Genomic DNA, 19,605 nt, shown 5'->3' with positions numbered 1-19,605 from the left:
GTTTACAAAATATACAAGAGCCAGGGAGAGAGCAGACACCCACCATCACCCCTCTGTTTAGTAGTCCTACCCTATTCAATGGGAGACCCATTTCAACTGGTGACACTTCTCCCATCTCTCTACAAGTCCTGCCTCCTTGCCCCGCCACCATCCCATTCGTGCTGAAGTTCTCTTTACACAGAGCATTTGAAACAGGACTGTTCAAGGGTGGTGGCAATAAAGATCACCTTCACTCTAAGCTAGATCTTTTTATGTAAGTAATTATTTAAAAGAACGAGGAATTTTAACATGTAAGTCCTATGGGGGATCCCTAAGACAATCCTCCTCCACTTAAAATAGCTGGTGCTCAATAGACTTCACAGCCCACAAACATCCAGCACTTATGCCTATTGTTAGTGGGAACCTGAGCATAAGAGAAGCCTGTAATGCCCAGCACTTTCTGAAATGGCACGGAGGTTCCTGGGTAGATTCACTGATGCCTGGGAACCTTGGTTTAAGCTAGCATACTGAATTGGCTATATCTACATCTTGACGGAAAACCCACTCTGAGGTGTATCATAGTAGTGCCATCTTTCTATAGCAGAGAGAGCTACCAGTCTCTTTCTAGCTCTGATACCCAGGTACATCCAAGATGTCAGCAACTTCAACTGCAGGCCAGAACACCTGCCTCTCCTAGATACAAAGCACAACCAGAATATTTACAGGATGGAGTGAAATTCTCCATCTGAAGCTACTTCCTCTTTTTTAAAAGGATCAGAAAAAAAACTTGTAATGCTAACATGAGAAAGCTGTTTAGAATGGCCTATTTGTAAAGTTTCTGGCATTTTCCATTAGGTATTATTGCGATGGGCTGCCCAACAGTCAGGACAACTTATTTCCCACGAGAGTTTTTTAAAAAGGATTCATTCTGGTAAGTTCGCGATGAATTTCAGTCAACTGGGGTGGTACTAGCTTCTCTACGTCCCTATCAAAATCAAAGAAAACTCAGGAAAAATGGAAAACAACAGCTTCTCTATTATTCCACTATTTGAGGAGCATCTATCTTTCACAGAGCAAATCCTTTTTTAATTTCAATGACAAAGTTGTAACAGAAAGAAAAAAAGTGAACTTTGAGAAGTCTATTTAAAAAACTCCCCATTTACAAAACTTTGCTTAATATACAAAATAAACAGGGATAAAAAGGATTTATAACCCTACAGTCTTTGAATAGCTTCTGATGATAAATTCAATTAAATAAAAAAATAAGATTAGCAGCAGTAAGAAAAAATTTAAAGCAAAGAGGTACTTTGCACAGAAGGAAGTAGGCAGTAACAACTATGACACAAACAGAAATGATGTAGAGAGGATACAAGAAGCCTTTATGAGTGAAGTCAGTTAAAGCTGCCCACAGCATAGGCAAGACAAACATATTGGCTTTCATCTCCTTTAACATTAAGGGGCAAGAAGGAATCAAATAAGTGAGCGCCTTTCTAGAATTCTTAGTTGTCTTATCTTAGATTCCTCTTTAATGCGAGATCAAAAAAGCTAATTATCAAAGATCACAAAATGACGACTTAATCCCAGGTCTGTATCACGCCAAATCTCATACTTATTATACCATGCTGCTGCTTAGAAAAATAATTCAAATAAATTGGCTTCCCAATGAAATACATTTTTTAAAAAACTAGACTTCTAGCAATGTGTGGCCCATCAGACCTTTTGCTACCTTTTGCCGGAAAGTAACTACATATGCAGCAGGTTAAATAGTTGGCAGTCTGCTTAAGACCTGCTCTAAGGCTGCACATTTAAGAGAGATGGTCGCCATCTCTCTTCTAGAATGCCAAGTTTCATTCTGAAGTGGATACACTCCTCAGAACTAAAGCCCTGTCCTACATATTTAGCTATTATTTTTCCTGCAAAATACAGCACCTAACCATGAGATGGAGTAAAGAATGAGAAAGAACCTACAAGACACCCTGGAAGGTTCCACTGGAGTTGGTTCTCCAACTCCAAAATATCAAACCCCAAACCCAGTCTTCCAAAAGACTTCTATGAATACCTGGAAAATGACACAGGCCTTCCTAAACCCTTTGGGAAGTGACTAAAGCTGCCGCTTCTGGAATCAGACACACTAAAGCTCAGTTTCTCCATTACTCACCATGATCTTGGGCAAATTCATTAACCTAAGCCTCAGCTCCCATATGAATAAGTTGAAGAAACAGTGATAATGATATGTCACAAAATGCTTATTATAGTGACTAGATGCTAAGTGCTTCCTAAATGGTAGCTTATCATTATCATCATCATCTTGTTGTGACATGGAAGAAGTCTATGGGATAACCGACAAGGTTTTGTATATTGAATATACAATCAGTTTCGGTTTTGGGGATCCTAGATTTAGGAAGTGAGTAACAGCAACAGAACTACCAAGGCTTGAAAAAGCAGCAAGCAAATCCTTCAGGAAGAAAGGAAACTATACAGGTTTTTCATGAGTATGCATGTATTCTCCTCTACTAGAAGTCACCATTGCTAAAGTGAAGGAAGATGGAAAAGGGATTAAGAGTGACACTATTTCATGCACCAAAACGAACTCTTCGTTTTTCTATTACCATGATGGGGACGCCAATGTCAGGCCACAGAAGGTCCTCTGATGGCAGCTTGGGAGAATTCCACACCACCACGACCTTGTTCAGGTAAGGGAGGCCGTTCAGCCTCTCTAAAGAGTTCATAAGCACTTCCTCCCGCTCATAAGTCAACATCACCACCGTGAACTGCTCTCGGGGAACATTGCCTCCAAGCGCTGCCTGAAACTCCTTGCCAGAACCCCCAGCTCCACCACCAATAGGCCGAAAGCCAGTCCCTGAGCCCAAGAATTTGGCCTCTGAGGGCAACACAGGGTCAAAGGGAGTGTGGGGGAAAAGATGGAAAGGCCCTGGGGCAGAGTTCCAGCTGCGGTAAAAGTCAGTGACAGTCAGAGTGAAATTGCGGAGGTATCTGGGTGAGGCGTAGGGCGGCTCCGTCTCCACTGGCCCCAGGTCCAAGTCCCCGTTGTCAGCCATGTTGGGGTCGGTTCCAGCCGCCTTGCCTGAACGGTGGGGGATCTCAGCTGCCGCCTCTTCCTGTATGGGAGCGGCTGGGATCTGGATGCGAGTCCTAATCATCGCCAGCACGGTATTAAAAATACTGTCAGCAGTGGAGAAGTAAGTCTCCCAGAGAAAGCGGCCTTGCCGCCTCATAGCCAGGAGGTCACTATCGGAGAGGCTTCTGAGCAGGAAATGAACCTCGGTAACACGAGGCTTGGGCACCACCAGGGCCGCCTCGTTCCACTGCAGCATGTCCTGGTAGGGAAGCTGGACCTGCTCCCCAAGCACCACCGGGACGGCACCAACTTCCAAGGCTTCAAAGAGCCGTGTTGCACACCCAGAGGAAATAACCAAGCGAGGGTCCCCGGGGGTGATGATGAGGGCAAAGGTGGAGAGCTTCAGCAATTCTAAGCGGTCCTCCCGCTCCCCACACAGTGCCCACTCAGTCGGCAGGCTGGGTTTGGGCTGGTTTTTGCAGGTGAATTCCACCAGGACCTGATCCAGCTTGCTGTCCTGCACCGCCTTCAGGGTGGCAATGATCCGGTCATCGTAGTCAGCAGGAGGGTCGCCCTCCATTTCCTCTTCGAAGGAGCGGGCCTCCTGAAGGCTAGACCTCAGAGACTCAATCTTCTCGCCCTGGAAGGTGAAGAGATATTTCCGCTTCACTGGCACCTGTGGTGGGATTTCCATGAAGTTGGGCTCAGACATGGCATGGACCAGCGGCGATACGACCAAGTCAAAGCCAGGTCTGTACTGGACAGCGTAGAAGGTGGACTGGGCCACCATGGCACGGCCAGTACTGACGTTATATAGGAGGTTCTGTGTATCTGACTTACGCGACAGATTGATGATGACATGGTTGTGTCCATCTGTCCGCCAGTGTGGCAGGGAATGCAACTGCTTCTCCAGCTCAGCAGGCCGCAGCACCACCGGCTCCTGCATCTCTCCCACTAGTATCACGTAAAGGCAGGCAATGTCTGCGTTTTCTGTAACATAAACGTTAGCTCGTGCTGTCCCCTGAAAAGCCTGCTTGACCAAGGGATCCAGGTAGCTGCCAAAGACAAACTGGTCACTGTCATAGACATAGACCGGAAAGCCAGAGGTGAGAGGGCAACGAGAATAATCAAAGCAGTTGTGCAGCCGGCAGCCCCGAGTGGCCTTCGGGGGAGGGAGGCCTGCATCGTCCTTCTCTGGGAGCAGTCGGATAGGCAGGGACAGCTTGGGCTGGTTCTGGGCCATGAGCTCCTTGTAGGAATGCTCGGTCTGGCTGATGACATTCTTGAGCTGGAGCAGGTCCTGCTTGGCATTCTCGATGCTCTTCTTACAGGCTTCTATCTTCAGATTCAGCTTGGCGATCTCGCTGTTCAGCTCTTGGCGCTTGGCCTCCAGCTGCAGGAGCTCTTCACTCACCGACTCCCGGATGCGGCACAGATCCAGCACATGCTTCACCTCGCACAGCTCGTTCCCCACCCGGGGGCCAAAAATCCGCTTGCCTGCCTCATCAGCCTCATCCAGAGTGGTGAGGTAATAGTGGGCGATGAGCGGGAAGAAGACCAGGATGACAAAGAGCGTGAAGCTGAGCCACGTGAGGCGAATGCGGTTGGACCAGCGCAGCATGCAGGTCTGACCTCCGTTCCCCACGCCCCCATTCCGCAGCATGGTATAGCCTGTCATGAGTCCTCTGCAGCCTGCCCCCCAGATCACGTCGGGTCACTCGCCATAACCATGGGTTGCTATTCCACAAAACTATCTCTGTTTCACTGACGCGTTTCCAGAAGAGTTAGTGTGCTCCCTGGACAAGGCACCAAATAAAATGGAAATTTCATTTTCCTCAGCTGCAGCTGAAATGGTCTCTGACCCTATTCCAGAAGATTTTAAGTTCTGGCTGTTGACCAAAGAACATGTCCTTAATCTTTATCAAACGGTAAAAGGTGCCACATACTTGCTGCGATGAAAGGGAGGAAGTACCTGATGATGAAACCCAGAAAAAACACCCTGGAATCAGACAGACTTTCTCAACTGCCATAGCTCTTGTTTCTTGGCTTTGCTGACCAACAAGTATGCATAGTGTCAATTCACAGTTATACAGTAATGGGTTAGAACAGAAATAAATGCCAGCTTCTTACGATGCCTTTGCCAACAATCAGGCCTGCAAAAGAAAGAGAACCATGTCAGTCTTGAAGAGATTATGTTCAACACCCCCACCACCATACATTTCTAGAAAATGCTTAAATCTTGGATGAAACAACGGCTAGAACACTGGCTGTGTCTCAAAGAACATTACAATGACAATGTAGAGATGTTGTTTGTTGTTTGGTACGGGTATTTTACTTGGGGTAATAAATGGATAAGTGCCCCCAAAAAGCTGCAGTTTACAACCCCTCCCCACTTCTCATTTAACTGGATCTAGAGTGGCATTACAGCCCTATAACACAATGACCAACTAAATTCACGGGACAAAGATGTCCGCAGTCTCATTTTCTTATCTGTTCCATACCTGGGCATCATCTTTAGATGAAGAGAAATACCTTCCTAGCCAACTTGGGTAGTTTATGTTTACTCCTAACCTATAAGTCTTCTTTGGAAATACTTTACAAAAAAAGACTCTGAAAAGCTCAATTTGTTCAACATAGAGTTGAAAGGGTTGAAGAGAACTCTTTTGATCTGTATCCAGTAGTAGATGCAGTAATCCTGAGACAAAATGTATTTCCCAGTTTGCTTCTCATTTATCTTCCATTAGCAGACATCATGTGCTCTTTCTTAAAATATAAATAGTAACTTGCTCTTTTAGAAAGAACACTATACTTAGAAATGAGAGACATTCGTTCTCATTCTCTGCTGACAGATTTGCTATCAGACCTCGGTTTCCTAGTCTTCTAAAATGGAGATAGGTGCACAGAGACGACAGTGCACCACAATGCTGCGACACAAAGTGCAGTGGACGGGAGGATGCTTGAAGCGACTCAGTCCCTCAACGACACTCCCAGCCCTGCTCTCTCACCAAGCTTCACTGCCACTGACTACAGAAGCTTGCCACTTGCTTTCCCTCAAACTCAACAGAGCTGGAAGCAAATCATAATATTCTATGCCAGGAAATATTCCCAGTTTCTTTTATCATTCTTCCAAAAAATATTCACCATACTCTTAACAGGGCTAAGACATGCTAAATATAACTGTGGGAGAATCTAGGATGTATAATCCTTGACCTCATGGAACTTCCTTCAGCCTAAGAGATAAGATATAAACAAACAAGGGTACACGTAGCATAAAATGAGTAGGAATCCACAGAGGCACAACCACTTTTTCTAACCTCTACCTCTGTCAAAGATGTTTAACTATTAAAGGTGTAATAGTCTTCTCTCCTTTTTACCATTTTTATAAACATAATTTTTTTTCAGAATAAAGATTTCTTAAAACATTCTAACATTTTTTCAAGTAACATTTGATTTCATTGTAACATTTGATATTAAATTTTAATCTGTCAATAAATTATAATAACAATTTCTAAAGAAAAGGGGACATTAGGCCGGGCATGGTGGCTCACGCCTGTAATCCCAGCACTTTGGGAGGCCAAGGCGGGTGGATCACCTGAGGTCAGGAGTTTGAGACCAGCCTGGCCAACATGGCGAAACCCCATCTCTACTAAAAATACAAAATTAGCTGGGTGTGGTGGCACACAACTGTAATCCCAGCTACTCAGGAGGCTGAGGCAGGAGAATCACCTGAACCCGGGAGGCGGAGGTTGCAGTGAGCGGAGATCGCACAATTGCACCCCAGCCTGGGCAACAAGAGTGAAACTCCATCTCTTAAAAAAAAAAAAGAAAGAAAGAAAGAAAAGAGGATATTAGAATTGGCTAACAGCAAAGAATGAGAGGAGGGAAATGATGGTGTGAGTCACTTCGTCCATTAGAAAGAACATCTGACAAGACATCAGACCTCAAGTTGATGATAATATTAATAAAAGTTTTAAGTATTTGGATAATCTAAACTTGGATAATTAGCAGCTGACCAAATACTCGAATTTACATTATCCTTGGGATTCACATGTTTAAATCTCTTGCTTTCAAAAGAATCTTCTTTGCACTTATGACCAAATTGTAACAAAGAAACAACAGAACGGAAGAAAAAGAAAAGAAGGCGTAATCACGTAATCACGGCAATCCAGCTGACTCATTCCTTCCTCACCATGTGTTTCAGGATCCTTCCTTCCTCTGACTTGTGTAGCATTACACCTCAACACATGATTTCTTGAAAGAGTGAACCTCCAGGGCTTGCTCTCCTGATTAAAAAAAATTAAGCAAAAACAAAAATAGAACAGTGACACGCTATTAGAAAAATACTCAATACTGAAAGTGCTATTAAACAACTTATTTACTGTCCCCTATGAAAAGATTTCTCTCATGTATATGAGGTCACCGAATAATTTACTGTCCAAACAGACTCTTTGAAGTGGAAAGGTAGACTTTTAATAAACACACAGCGACAAGTGGTATACAAGGGGACTCTCGCAGGCAAACCATCCAGACAGACGTTACCTATTTATGTGCTCTAAGGTGGAATAAAACCAAACACTAAAATATGGAAAAGTCCTTACTTGTTGAAAGTATATACTGAGATATTTACAGATGAAATATTATTGGAATTTGCTTCAAAATAAACAGGATGAGGGTGGCGGGGAGTGTCTGCAGGTAGAAATGAACCCAAGATCAGCCGTACGCTGACTGCTGTTGACAATGAATGATGGGTACCCATGGGGGCTTATTATATCAGGCTCTCTGCTTTTGCCTAGGTTTGAAATTTTTCATACCAAAAATTCAAAAAGATACCACATACAGTGTCTAAACACGGGTTTTTAAAAAGTCATTTGGAGACTGACTATACTTAGTGTAATATTTCTAGTGCTACCAACTTACATATAAGCAGAGCTGAGTAAAAACAAACATTCTCACAGAAACCAATAATTCAACAATGATTCAAAAGAATGCATCCCCACTAAATTCCCATCTCTTTTACTGGAGCCAGGCAAAAGCATCGTCCATGTCCAACAGCATTAGTATTCCTTCCTAAACAGCTAATTAAATTATTTCAAGCCGAAAGAAAAAGAATACTCTCAGAATCTCTTCTGTCATTCTCTGGAAAATGACAATAAATATATCAGCCTCTAGAAATAAATGTCACTGAAATAATGATAAGGAGCAACCTTCAGATTTTTTACTCCATATACAATGTACATGTCTAATTCATTCTCCGTCACCTGCCACAGCATTTCATGCTTAACTTGCCAGCTGGCCTCCATTCCTGCCCCTACAATGCACTCCACACACAGCGACCAGGACCATCTTGAAACGTGACTCAGACCATGCCTCCCCTCTTGGTATTTTCAAGGCTGCCCACTGTACTGCCGGGCCCCCCAGACCCATCTCAGTTACCATCACTGTTCCCCTTGCTCTCTCAGCTTCGGCCACACTGGCCTCCTCTTACCTCCTCGACTATGCCAAGCTTCTTGCTCTCACCTGTTTTGTCTGAAATGTTTTTCCCCAGGCTTCTGCCTGGCAGACTCTTTCTTATCCTTCAGGTCTCAACTTTCCTGGCATTCTCATTTAAAGTTGCCTTTCTTACTCCCTGATGCCCTCTGGCTCCGACCCACTGATTTACTTCCCAGTATCTTTTAATTTATTAATTCCCTCCCTTCCCCACCAAAGCCTAATCCTCAAGGGGAGGAACCCTTTGTGCTTGGATCACTGCTGCGTGGCCAGCACCCAGCCCAGTGTCCGGCACGCTGTACACACTCTATAAATATTTGTTAAATGAGTCGTATCCCTGATCACTTCCTCATCCTACAAACTCTCAATTCTCCCCTGGACTTCCATGAAGCTGTGCTTTTTTAGTGTTCCATCTACTTCCCTGACTCATCCTCCCTTTCTGCTTTGCTGGGACCCAGTCCTCCTACCTCATACTGAACGTGTTCCCCATGGCTCTCAACATAATGTTAATGAATCCATTAACAAATAATGTCTTGAATACACTGTAAACTACAGAGAGAGAACTTCAGAGCCGGGAGGCAGCTGGATGGCCATATGGACCTGCAGCTAGACTACCTGGCTCAGGACGCAGCTCAGCCTTGAGTATTTCGGAATGTTACATAATCTCCCTGAGCTCATTTCCTCCTTTGTAAAGTGAGGCTGAAAATCTCTGCCTACTGCCAAAGTTACTGCACAAATTAAGTAAGATATTATAGATGGAAGAAAAAAAAAAAAACAGGAACATGGCTGAAACAGTGCTTAGAGGAAAATGTATGCACAAATTCTTATATTGAAGAAAAGTCTCAAATCAATCACCTATGCTCCTCCTTCAAGAACCCGGAAAAAAAACAAAACCTAAAGAGCAGAAATCAACAAAATCAAAAACAGAAAAGCAGAAGAGAAAAAGCAAAAAGCAAGAAAACAAAGAGGTTTGTCACTGGTTTGGCAAACCTGCACGAGTGACAAAGAAAAAAGGGAAAAGACACAAATTTCCAATAACAGGAATGAAACAGGGACTATCACTGCAGGCTACAAACAACTCTACACACTTCAGTGAAATGGACCAACTCCTTGGAAAACACAAAGTACCACAACTCATCCAATAGGGAATAATCTGAATTCGTTTTATAACTATTAAGTAAATTGACTTCATACTTTTAAAAATCCCAAAAAAGAAATCTCCAGTCCCAGATGGTTTCACTGAAGAATTCTACTAAACATTTAAAGAAAACTAAACACCTATTCTACGCTGTCTCTTCCAGAGGAAGGAACACTTCCCAGTTCATTTTATAAACCTAGCATTGCCCTGACACTAAAGCCAAACAAAGACAGTACTAAAAAAAAAAAAAAAAAAAGACCACCACAAGCCAGGCACTGGGGCTCACGTCTATAATCCCAGCACTCCGGAAGGCTGAGGGGAGAGGATGGCCTGAGACCAGCCCTGGCAACACAGTGAGACCCCACCATCTCTAACAACAACAACAAAAAATTAAATTAGCCAGGCATGGTCCCAGCTACTCGAAAGGCTGAGGTGGGAGGTGAGATCATACCTGGGTGACAGAGCAAGACCCTGCCTCAAAAAAAAAAAAGAAAAGAAAAGAAAGAAAACTACAAAAAAAACTCATGAATATAGACACAAAAAAACTCAACACAATATTAGGGACAGAATTCAGCGATATATAAAAAGAATCCCATTATATTGCATTTAAGTAGGCAAGTCTTAAGTATTTTAATATAGTTAATCCTATCCAGAAGCATAAAGTCTCTCCACTTACACCTTCCTTTCTCCTATCAAAGTGTCTTGCATTCTCACCCATGCTGTGCACCTCATATTAAGGCAGTCTGCATTTTATACTTCCTGCCCATGCCCTCTCCTGGTTCTCTTTCTCTGACCCCTTTTCACTGCTCCCCAAATGTAGCTGTTCCCGCAGGCTTGTCCTCGACCTCTTCTCTGCCTTCACCTCCCAGAATTTGCCAGTGAGCTTCGGTTAGCCCCCGATTGGCTGACTCTCAAATGGACTTTTCCCATCTTCACCTCCCTCCTGATATCCTTTTCCCAGTGGTCAGCAACACAGCCATCTACACGTCAAAGGTCCAATGGCAGCAAGCACATCTTCTATGACTAGAAGGGGATCGTGACAGTGTCTTCTCCCAGGGGGAAAAAAACTAAAATAGTTGTATACAGAGATTTATCATTCAGATTGTGGCCAGCGTCCTACCTTTTACTCTTTTCCCTAATTAGACATTTTGGTGACAAATGCAAAGTAGAAATCTCTATCTGCTAGCTAGTCACTGAACGGCTGAACCAAGCTGTAGCCCTGGAAAACTACAATGTAATCACTCCGTTCCAGAGTCTGAGCAGCGGGCTGAGAAGTCGGGGCTCAGAGTTCCAATCCAGAACTGTGCACGTGCTGGTGTTCCCCTTCACCTTCTCACCCCTCCACCTCCAAGTACCAGGGCCCTCCTCCTCTCGCATCCCTTATCTCAACAGCAAACTGCGATTATCAGCAGGAACATTACTCACGGCCTTGCTTTCAAGAGTTTGTTGATATAACCACCATCCTACGGACTTGACTTTTCTCCTCGTAAAACAAAAACACTGATACTGAAACTTCCCATCGCGGATCTGGGATATGTCTCTATTTAGATCTTCTTTCGTGTCTTTTAATAAAACTGTATAATTTTATATGCAGAAAATTATCAGACTACAATGCAGCTCTGAAAGAAAGAAAAAAGTTAAACTACACTAAAACACTCACCTGGAGAGACAGGAGGCGCAATGGGGAAGAATGGAGTCACTGCTCCATCTGGCTATGATGCCTTCCACGTGGAAGGTATGAAGGGAGAACAGGGCGAGAAACAGAGAGGCTAGACGCTTTCCAGATGTTCCCAGTGAAACCTTAATGGCCTCTAATATCTTAAATAATTATGATAATAGCTAACAGGTATTGAATGCTCACTATATGCCGGGTTAAACCTACTACCACATATTCCTCAACACACTCACTTAATCCTCACAACAATCTTGTGAAGTGGATTTACTGTTATTCCTGCTCTGTACATGAGGAAACCAAAGCACAGAGGCTAATTAGCCATAAGTCACCCTTGTTACGTGGTGAAACTTGAATTCAAACCAAAGCAAGCTGACTGTAAGGCTCATACCTTTAATGCCTTAATTATGTTACACTGTCTATATTAATACAAGTAACAATGCAAGCAGGCATACACACATGCCTATCATGTGTATTTTTACATTCTCCATATCACTGCTACTCCACTGTAACCATGAATAATAATTACAATTGAAACACATAATATTCCTCCAAAACCGAAAGTCAACACTATATTCAAAGTATCTACCTGCTAAAGAGAATAGCAGACTTAGAGCAAAATATGTTTGCCAGTGTGCCTTTGACCCACCTGTATATCTGTGCTTATAGTACCATTTTCTCTTTTTCATTTAGGTCAAAATGGGCCCATCAAGTGGCAGAACTCCATGACAACCCAGGTGCGGGTTCTACAGAGCTGTCTGCACGTTGCTGCCATTGCTGCCATCACCAGGAGCCCTTCCAATTAGGTAAAGAGAGTTCTCCACAGGAAACCATTTCAGTGAGGTCGTTGAAAGCAGTATTTCAGAGGATTGTTTTGTTTTTAAGTACTAAAAACCCAAAAAAAATCATTTCCTGATTTCCTTACTAAGTACAGCCTGTCAAGGCAAGACAGTACCTAGTTCGTGAAGTCAGGAAGTATGTTAATAAGCACTAAAACACATTTCCCAACGCTATCACTGATTTGTCTTCTGTTTAAAAAAAAGGCACTTCCCAGGGAAGCTAATTGTAGATAAAGAGTAAGCTGTAAGAACTACATATAGACACTTCCCAAGTTACAGGAGACCAAGGCTCTATGTTTTCACAATCCAACGACCACAGTGGTTTCTTACTGGATAATTTAGCCTGGATGAAAAAAGCGAAATAGAACATCCTCAGCAATTAAAAAACAAAATGAAGTGTGAAAAACTGGTTGTGCCTTGACCTACTGACTCGAGAGTGAAGATTATGATGCAACCAGAGAACCGGAGTTTGAGCCACCCTTATGGCTGTTAGAAAGGGAAAACAAGTTATTCTTTGGGCTTAAGAGCAGATTTCTAAATCCCAAGGTGTTCCACAAATGCCACTAGCAGACAAATCACAAAATACAAAAGGAACTCATCAATAAGTGGTGAGCATTCCTTCCGCTGTTCAATATATAGATACTAAAAAGGAAAATGAGGCTGTTGATTACCCCAAGTCATCTATTTGGCAACAAACCTGAGCCCAGAAGTCTCAACTCGCTGGGTAAGTCCTCAATTTGAAAATTATGCCATTGCCTTACCTGTTTCCCTTCCCACCAGTTTGCTAATGTCCCACAAATCCAAATTGTATTGTCTTACCAGTCAAGTTTAACTAGGTGTAAAAATCAGATTCACCACTTAAGAATTTTTTCAAATAATAAACCGGGGCCCAAGCTACTTTAACTAAATCGGAATTCCTAGGTGTGGGGGCCAAACTCCTGCAGTTTGACGAAGTTCCCAGGTGATTTTAATGCAGAGCACACAACCCTAACTCCAAAACCACTGGTCTAATGAAGAACTGATAGTAATGGAGATTCAGATTAATGGCAGCCGAATCAATGTAATTGTAGACAGCTGAAGAAGACAAACAGCACTATCCCTTACCTAATGCAGAAAGTCCGCACTACAATGCACCACACGCCCTTGGAAGATGGGGAGAAGAGGGCTTTATCATAATTGCTACTGATTTATATTTACAGTGTGCTAGGCACAGTACTCTAGGTAACACACTTCACACATATTATCTCATTTCATCAGCCACATGGGATTACTGTCATTCCCACTTCACCGATGAAGCAGTGGCATATCACTGAGGCTAGGAAACTTGTTCAGCGCAATACGGCAACCAAGTTACAAATCCAGGTCTGTATGACCTACAGCCCTGTATACTGCTTCTCACTTATCTACCATTTGTTTACTTAGAGGATTCATTTTGTCTTAATTCATTTTACAATCAATATGTATTACTTTTGTAATTAAAAATATTACCTTATTGCAATCTTTTTTAAAAAACACCTCATTACATTTTTCAATAAATAATGTGACACATCTATTTGGGGAAAAAAAAACAAAGTCAGATTACTACATGACAAACCAAATCCAAAAATAAGTTCCAGATGCATTCAAGAGTTAATTATAATAAATGAACTGTAACAAGAAAAGGAAAACACAAGTGTAATTTCATCTCAAGTTAAGCATAGCCACTTTTCCAGGAATCCAAGCAAAATTAAAATCCAGAAATGTTCAACAGGTTTGACTCTATAAGAATCAAAGGATTCTAAGTATTCAGAAGGGAAAAAAAGCTTAAATTTGATTAAAAACTGGGAAGCCTGCGCAATATGACAGAATTTTAAAAAGGCAATCAACAGTGGTCAACGGATATAAACAAGAAATTACACAAAAAGGGTTCACGTTTATATATTTAACCTTCCTAGCGATCAAAGAAATGCACATTTCAAACAAGATACTGTGGTATATTCCACTAATAAATCATCAAAGAATTGTAAAATTATAATATCTGGTGCTAAGCAGGATCCAGGGTAAACATTCCCATACTTGGCTGCTGGGATTGCAAGTTGGCACACCTTTCTGGAGCACAATTTGGCAGTAATAGAAACAGTGAAACTGTGCCTGTCCTCTTTCCCTGTAATTCTATCCCAGAAATTATTCTTAAAGAATCATGAGTGAGAAAAAAGATTTAACTTCCAAAATGTTCATACTAAAACATTAAAATAAAGTGATTAAAGTACAGTACAACTCTGAACTATGCTGGCTGCCACAATGTGGCAGGTACTCTTGCAGTAAAAAGGTAAATTGAAAAGTAATTTGCCATTTGTAAGAAAAAAAACCTTCGAAATTTTCTTGTCTCTGATTCAGCAATTTCACTTTCTAGGAATGTATTTTAGGTGAGCAAGATTTGTATATAAAGATGCAATCACCTCATTATTCTTTATCATCTACATAAAATATATAAATTAAATGTCCAAGACTAGGAGCAAGGTTAAACAATGTGTGACTGTCACTGATATGACTATCATACCATTAGGAAGCTTTTCAATGGTTTTAAATAAAAAGAAAAGATGTTCACAGAAAAATACAGATTCAAAGCCATATACGCCGTATAACAAGTTTAAAATGCATATGTATATATTTCTGAATAGAAAAACAGAAGCAAAAACACCAACAGAGGCACTTCTAGATTGTGAAATTATAGGTCATTTCTGCATTCTTCCCATCTTTCTCATTCTCCCTCCTAAAATGAGATGCATCATTTTCATAAGGGCTGGGTAGAGATGTAGAAACAAGGTTTTTAAATACAGTCTTCAGATGGATTTTGCTAACTTATTCTCAGAACAGTCAACTTAGTATACAAGTGCCTAGAGTATAAACTAATCTCTCTTAACGCTTTCCGCTTCCCCAAAACACATGATTTTTATTTTATGCTGTGGAGGCATACAACTGATGTCGTTAGTGCCCTGGGCCTCCCTGAATGAGACACAGAAAGTGAGGCAAGTTTGCTAAGCCATGCATAAATCAGTTTTTGGCTTTTTTTTTTTTTTTTTTTTTTAAGAGACGGAGTCTTACTATGATGTTGCTCAAGCTGGTCCTGAACTCCTGGACTCAAGGTGAGTGCTGGGATTACAGGTGTGAGCCACCGTGCCCAGCCTTAAATCAGCTTATGACTCGGGCATCCTCCTTCACCCTTCGTGGGTGAATTCAGCTTGAGACGCTTTACCATCCCATCATCATTACCATCTTTCTGATTCATCAGGTCCTCTAACTTCCCAATTCCTCCTTCTTGACTCACTAGCTCCTTATCATTTGTTAACTCATAAATTAAGGGGTTCGACTAGATGACCTCAAAGATCCTTTTAGACTCTAGGCCCTCAGTGACTGACAACTGTCTTGCTCCCAGAAAGCACAAAAACATGTTTTACTGTGGGGAAAATTTCACCACCCTATCTACTCAAGGCAGCAAGGCCATTTCCAAGACCTCCTTCTCGTTTCACCTCCAAGATTTCAAGCATAAGGCTTTCCTTTAAGGCCCCTCTTAATTTTCCACAGACTCCATTAATAATTTGGGATCCCATCAACTATTTTCTGCATTTGAAGCCACTGTGCTTTTTATATTTTACAGCTCTATTTCAGAAACAAAGGAAGCCAGATGCTGCAGCTCACGCCTATAATCCCAGCACTTTGGGAAGCCAAGGTAGGTGGAAGTTCAAGACCAGCCTGGCCAACATGGTGAAACCCCATCTCTACTGAAAATACAAAATTACCCAGGTGTGGTGGCGCGCACCTGTAATGTTAGCTACTCGGGAGGTTGAGGCAGGATAATTACTTGAACCTGGGAAGCGGAAGTTTCCAGTCAGCTGAGATCATGCCATTGCACTCCAGCCTGGATGAAAAAAGCAAGACTCTGTCTCAAAGAAAAAAGAAAAGAAAAACAAAGAAAGGAAGCCATGTTGGAAAGAGTACATCAAAATTGCTGAAAAAACATTTAAAAGCAAGTTGGAGAAGAGGTTTGAAAGGGAAAGCAGTCAACAAAGCAAACATCCAGGACGTTAACCATTAATGTTATTGACCAGTCCAAAAGGTACTGGACACAGCCAAATGAAGGAATATACCAAGGGAAAGGCATGTGTGTGAGGGGTGGTGCTCTAAGGCAGGCACCGGCAAGTGGCAGCTGCCTGCTTTTGTAGATAAAGTTTAACTGGAATACAGCTTTGCTCATTCCGTTATGGATTCCGTTTGTATGGCTGCGTATAGTAGGCATTCTTATATATTATGTATATGATGCTTTCACTCTCCAAAAGACTCTACAGTTCATCTTCCTATGGCTCCACTTCTAGACTTTTAATGGGTCATTTGGGTGTGAGTAGTATCCTACACTGCACTTTATGGCCTAAGTGTGGGAGAGGGAAGTATGTTAGTAATAAGTCTCCACATTCCTCTTCTATTTTCAAGATCACAGGTTTTTAAAATCCTGCTTCTCTTCTCCCTAGTAACATCACCCAAGAGGTCTGAATGATTGAAAATTTAAAAGGACTGTGCAACTGATTCCGCCAAGAAAAGAAAAGATGAAGCTTACAGGTGAGCCCACCTCTGTCCCTCTGGAGCTCATCGACTCTCTCTGCCTGGGCTATGCTATTTCCATGAAACCTCTAAAAGTGAAAAATCCTTTTTTCCCTCTTAGTCAACTGCCCTATCATTGAAAGTCTTCGAAATGATAGTTGCCGAAATGAAGAGGTAACAAAAATAAAACAGAAATATGTTAACAGAAGTTTTCTGAGCTAAACTTAATAACCAGCGAATGGAGTGGGCAGTTTTAAGACGTTATGAAAGGTCCTGGTTTCATATTCCTTGCCTCACTCTACAGTAACATGCCAAGGCACTCGAACCTTTACCAAGAGTAGGTCTGGTGGGACCTTCATTTTTTCTCCTAACACCGGAGTCTACAACAGGGAATCCCTCCCACCCTCCTCCAGAAGACCACCAGTCTCAACTGGGACAGGGACTCCGCATCACTCCTGCACCCCCTCATCACCCATAACCCTCCAATCCACAGCTGGCCTAGGACCCTGCGGAAAAGAACCGGTCTCTGTCTAGTCTAAGACATTCTTCTGCTGGCTTCAAACCACCCTCTGGACTTGCCCTCTCTCCTAAAAATACATTTCCCATGCTCAGCCTGGCCCCTGACTTACTTCTTTCCAAACTGTTCACTTAAAATCTTTTTACTCTGAGATCAAAACTCTGAGGCCTAATCACTGAAAGATCCCAACTACACACCAAATATTAACAGAGTTTTCCCCCACTAGAAAAGCCAGAGGTGGAGGGATACAGACATATGCCTGTCAATCACTTTTTAGGTAGGTATGCCCCTTACATCTGGATATTAAACACATGTTTCCGGAAGTCAGAAGAGCCACAATTCCGACTCCTCCAGAAAGCACTTAGTTAAGCTAGATTCTCTCATGCTCGTGAGTTCTTATGATTCTTCGGGCCCCCCACAGGCAAAAGAATGGGAAATTCCCACAGGATAAGGTATTTTTAACACACCAAATAACAGTTTAAGAAAACAGTTCTTTCATCACAAAATATTTAAAAGTCCCTCTGCTAAATAGCAAGTCGCTGAAAAGGCTTCGCTTCGCTCCAGACTCTGCGCCCCGCTGTTACTATACCAGCACACAGGTCACAGACAGTCACCGTATCAGAACGCAAGACTCGCTGGCGAACAAAATACAGAAAACTGCAGAGTCTGCATGGCTGCAACACACAATGCCTTTAAAAACAAAAGAACACACGGGGAGCTTGGCCAGTAAAAATAAAGCTACCTAAATTGGACAAAGAATAGGACAAAGTGACAAGAAATGCTAAAGACGCCTCTTAAGTAAATCACATATGGGGAACAAAATGGACATGTGGTGGTGTTCTGCGCTTCCTCCTCCACCAAAGCAGTCGAACCAAGAAGACTTGATGAAGCTTTTAGAGTTTTTAAAAGGGGAAACAAAACAATCCAGGTTGCGGGGAAGGGCGGGGGTGGGGTGGTGCGGCTGGCGGGGGAGGGGCAAAATCCACAAAATTTAAGTCTTCTGAGAGCCATACAGATTTTATTAATAAAAGGAGCCGAATCTCTCGCTCAATGTGGGGAAGAGAAAGCAGCACCCATCAGCAGCCGGGCAGCCCTGCCTCGCCTCCGAGGGCCTCGGAATAGGTGCTGTCCCCGTCGCTGGGCTCGGAGCTCCGCCGCTCACACACGCCCCGCGCAGCCCTGTCCGGTCCCGCCCGGGCAGCGCGAGGCCGGCTCTAGGGGAGCTGGGCCTGGGAGCCAGGGTCCTGCAGCACTTGGACCATCGGACAGGAAGCGGCTCCTCTGACTGTGGCTCCTGAAAGGAGGCGAGCCCGGCAAAAAGAGCCAGCGGGGAGGGCAGCAGGCGACTGCGTGTAGAAGCAGGGAGCAGATGTGGGAAGGTGTGCACGGGAAGGGGTGGGGGTAGTCCGGGGCTGCGCCTCCGCCGACAGAAGATGCTCCGGGCCAGCAGCCGGACAAACGCCGCGAGCCACAGAGGATGTAAGGCTTTAGGGAGCAGAGGAAGCTCAATAGCTGCAACCGAGCGTGCAAGAAAAGACGTGGAGGCGGGTCCCGAGCAGCCCAAACTGGGGCGAGAGAGGGCGTGTGGGGGCGGGGAGGGGGTGCCCCAGCCCAGGGACCCGTTAGCCTTCCCCGCTGCCGGCCGAGGGCCTGGCGGCCTCTCCCCGGGCCCCTGAGCCGTCGGGCAGGCCTACTCCGCTCGGAGGCTGCACGCCTCCCGCCGCCGGGCAGCAGTCTCCCCAGGGCACCGCGGACCCGGTTCCTCCCGCCGCGTCCCCAGCGCTCGGGGCCAGCCCCGGCACCCTCCCACGAGCCCTTCCGGGCGCGGCCCCCGCTCCTGGGGCTCACGCGCGGCTAGCAGTCCTACCGGCTTCCAGCTTAGGGACCTGCCGCCGCCGCCGCCGCTGCCGCTGCCTGCGCGAAAGTCGGCGTCCCAGAAGCCGCTCGGGCTGCCGGCCGCCCGCCTTCCAGGCCGCGCCGGATCCGCCGCTCCCCCTGCCGGCCGGCAGCCATTTCCGACAGAAGCCTGCGGAACTTGCCGAAGGGCGCCGCGCCGGAAATGGCCGAAGCCGGCGTTCGCGAGCGGGGGCGCGGACGCGGGCACGCGCTCTCCACTTTCCCGACCGCGTCCGAAGACCGCCGAGGCCTCCCGCAGCCCCGCGGTGACACCCGGGTCAGGGCGCTAGGCCGGGCGCCGGGGATTGTGGGAGGTGCGGGGGGCGCGCCGGCCGCCTTCGGAGCCTCGCAACCCGCGTTCTGCAAAGGCCGCCGGGCCCAGTTGAGAAGACCCGACCGCGGAGGGCAGGGAGGATGCTCCCG

The 19,605-nt window shown here is 44.4% G+C and overlaps 1 protein-coding gene across 5 annotated transcripts in view; it reads right to left on the bottom strand.

Moving 5' to 3' along the window:
* Nucleotides 1-19,605, bottom strand: part of EXTL3 (exostosin like glycosyltransferase 3) — a 136,706-nt gene that overhangs the window by 37,286 nt on the left and 79,815 nt on the right. For 2 of the 5 annotated variants that reach the window (XM_073018021.1, XM_037983831.2), the window contains exons 1-3: nucleotides 19,154-19,454; nucleotides 7,248-7,341; nucleotides 2,589-5,211 (exon numbers count right to left, since the gene is read on the bottom strand). In XM_073018021.1, the coding sequence (XP_072874122.1) occupies nucleotides 2,589-4,736 (2,148 nt within the window). In that variant the 5' untranslated portion in view covers nucleotides 4,737-5,211; nucleotides 7,248-7,341; nucleotides 19,154-19,454. Of the gene's footprint in view, nucleotides 1-2,588; nucleotides 5,212-7,247; nucleotides 7,342-19,153; nucleotides 19,455-19,605 lie in introns of those variants that run through there. The other 3 variants (XM_007962055.3, XM_007962056.3, XM_007962057.3) reach the window with 3 other exon arrangements.

Source organism: Chlorocebus sabaeus, chromosome 8, assembly GCF_047675955.1.
Source record: "Chlorocebus sabaeus isolate Y175 chromosome 8, mChlSab1.0.hap1, whole genome shotgun sequence".
Lineage (NCBI taxonomy): Eukaryota > Metazoa > Chordata > Mammalia > Primates > Cercopithecidae > Chlorocebus > Chlorocebus sabaeus.
This window is presented reverse-complemented; position numbering and strand designations above follow the sequence as displayed.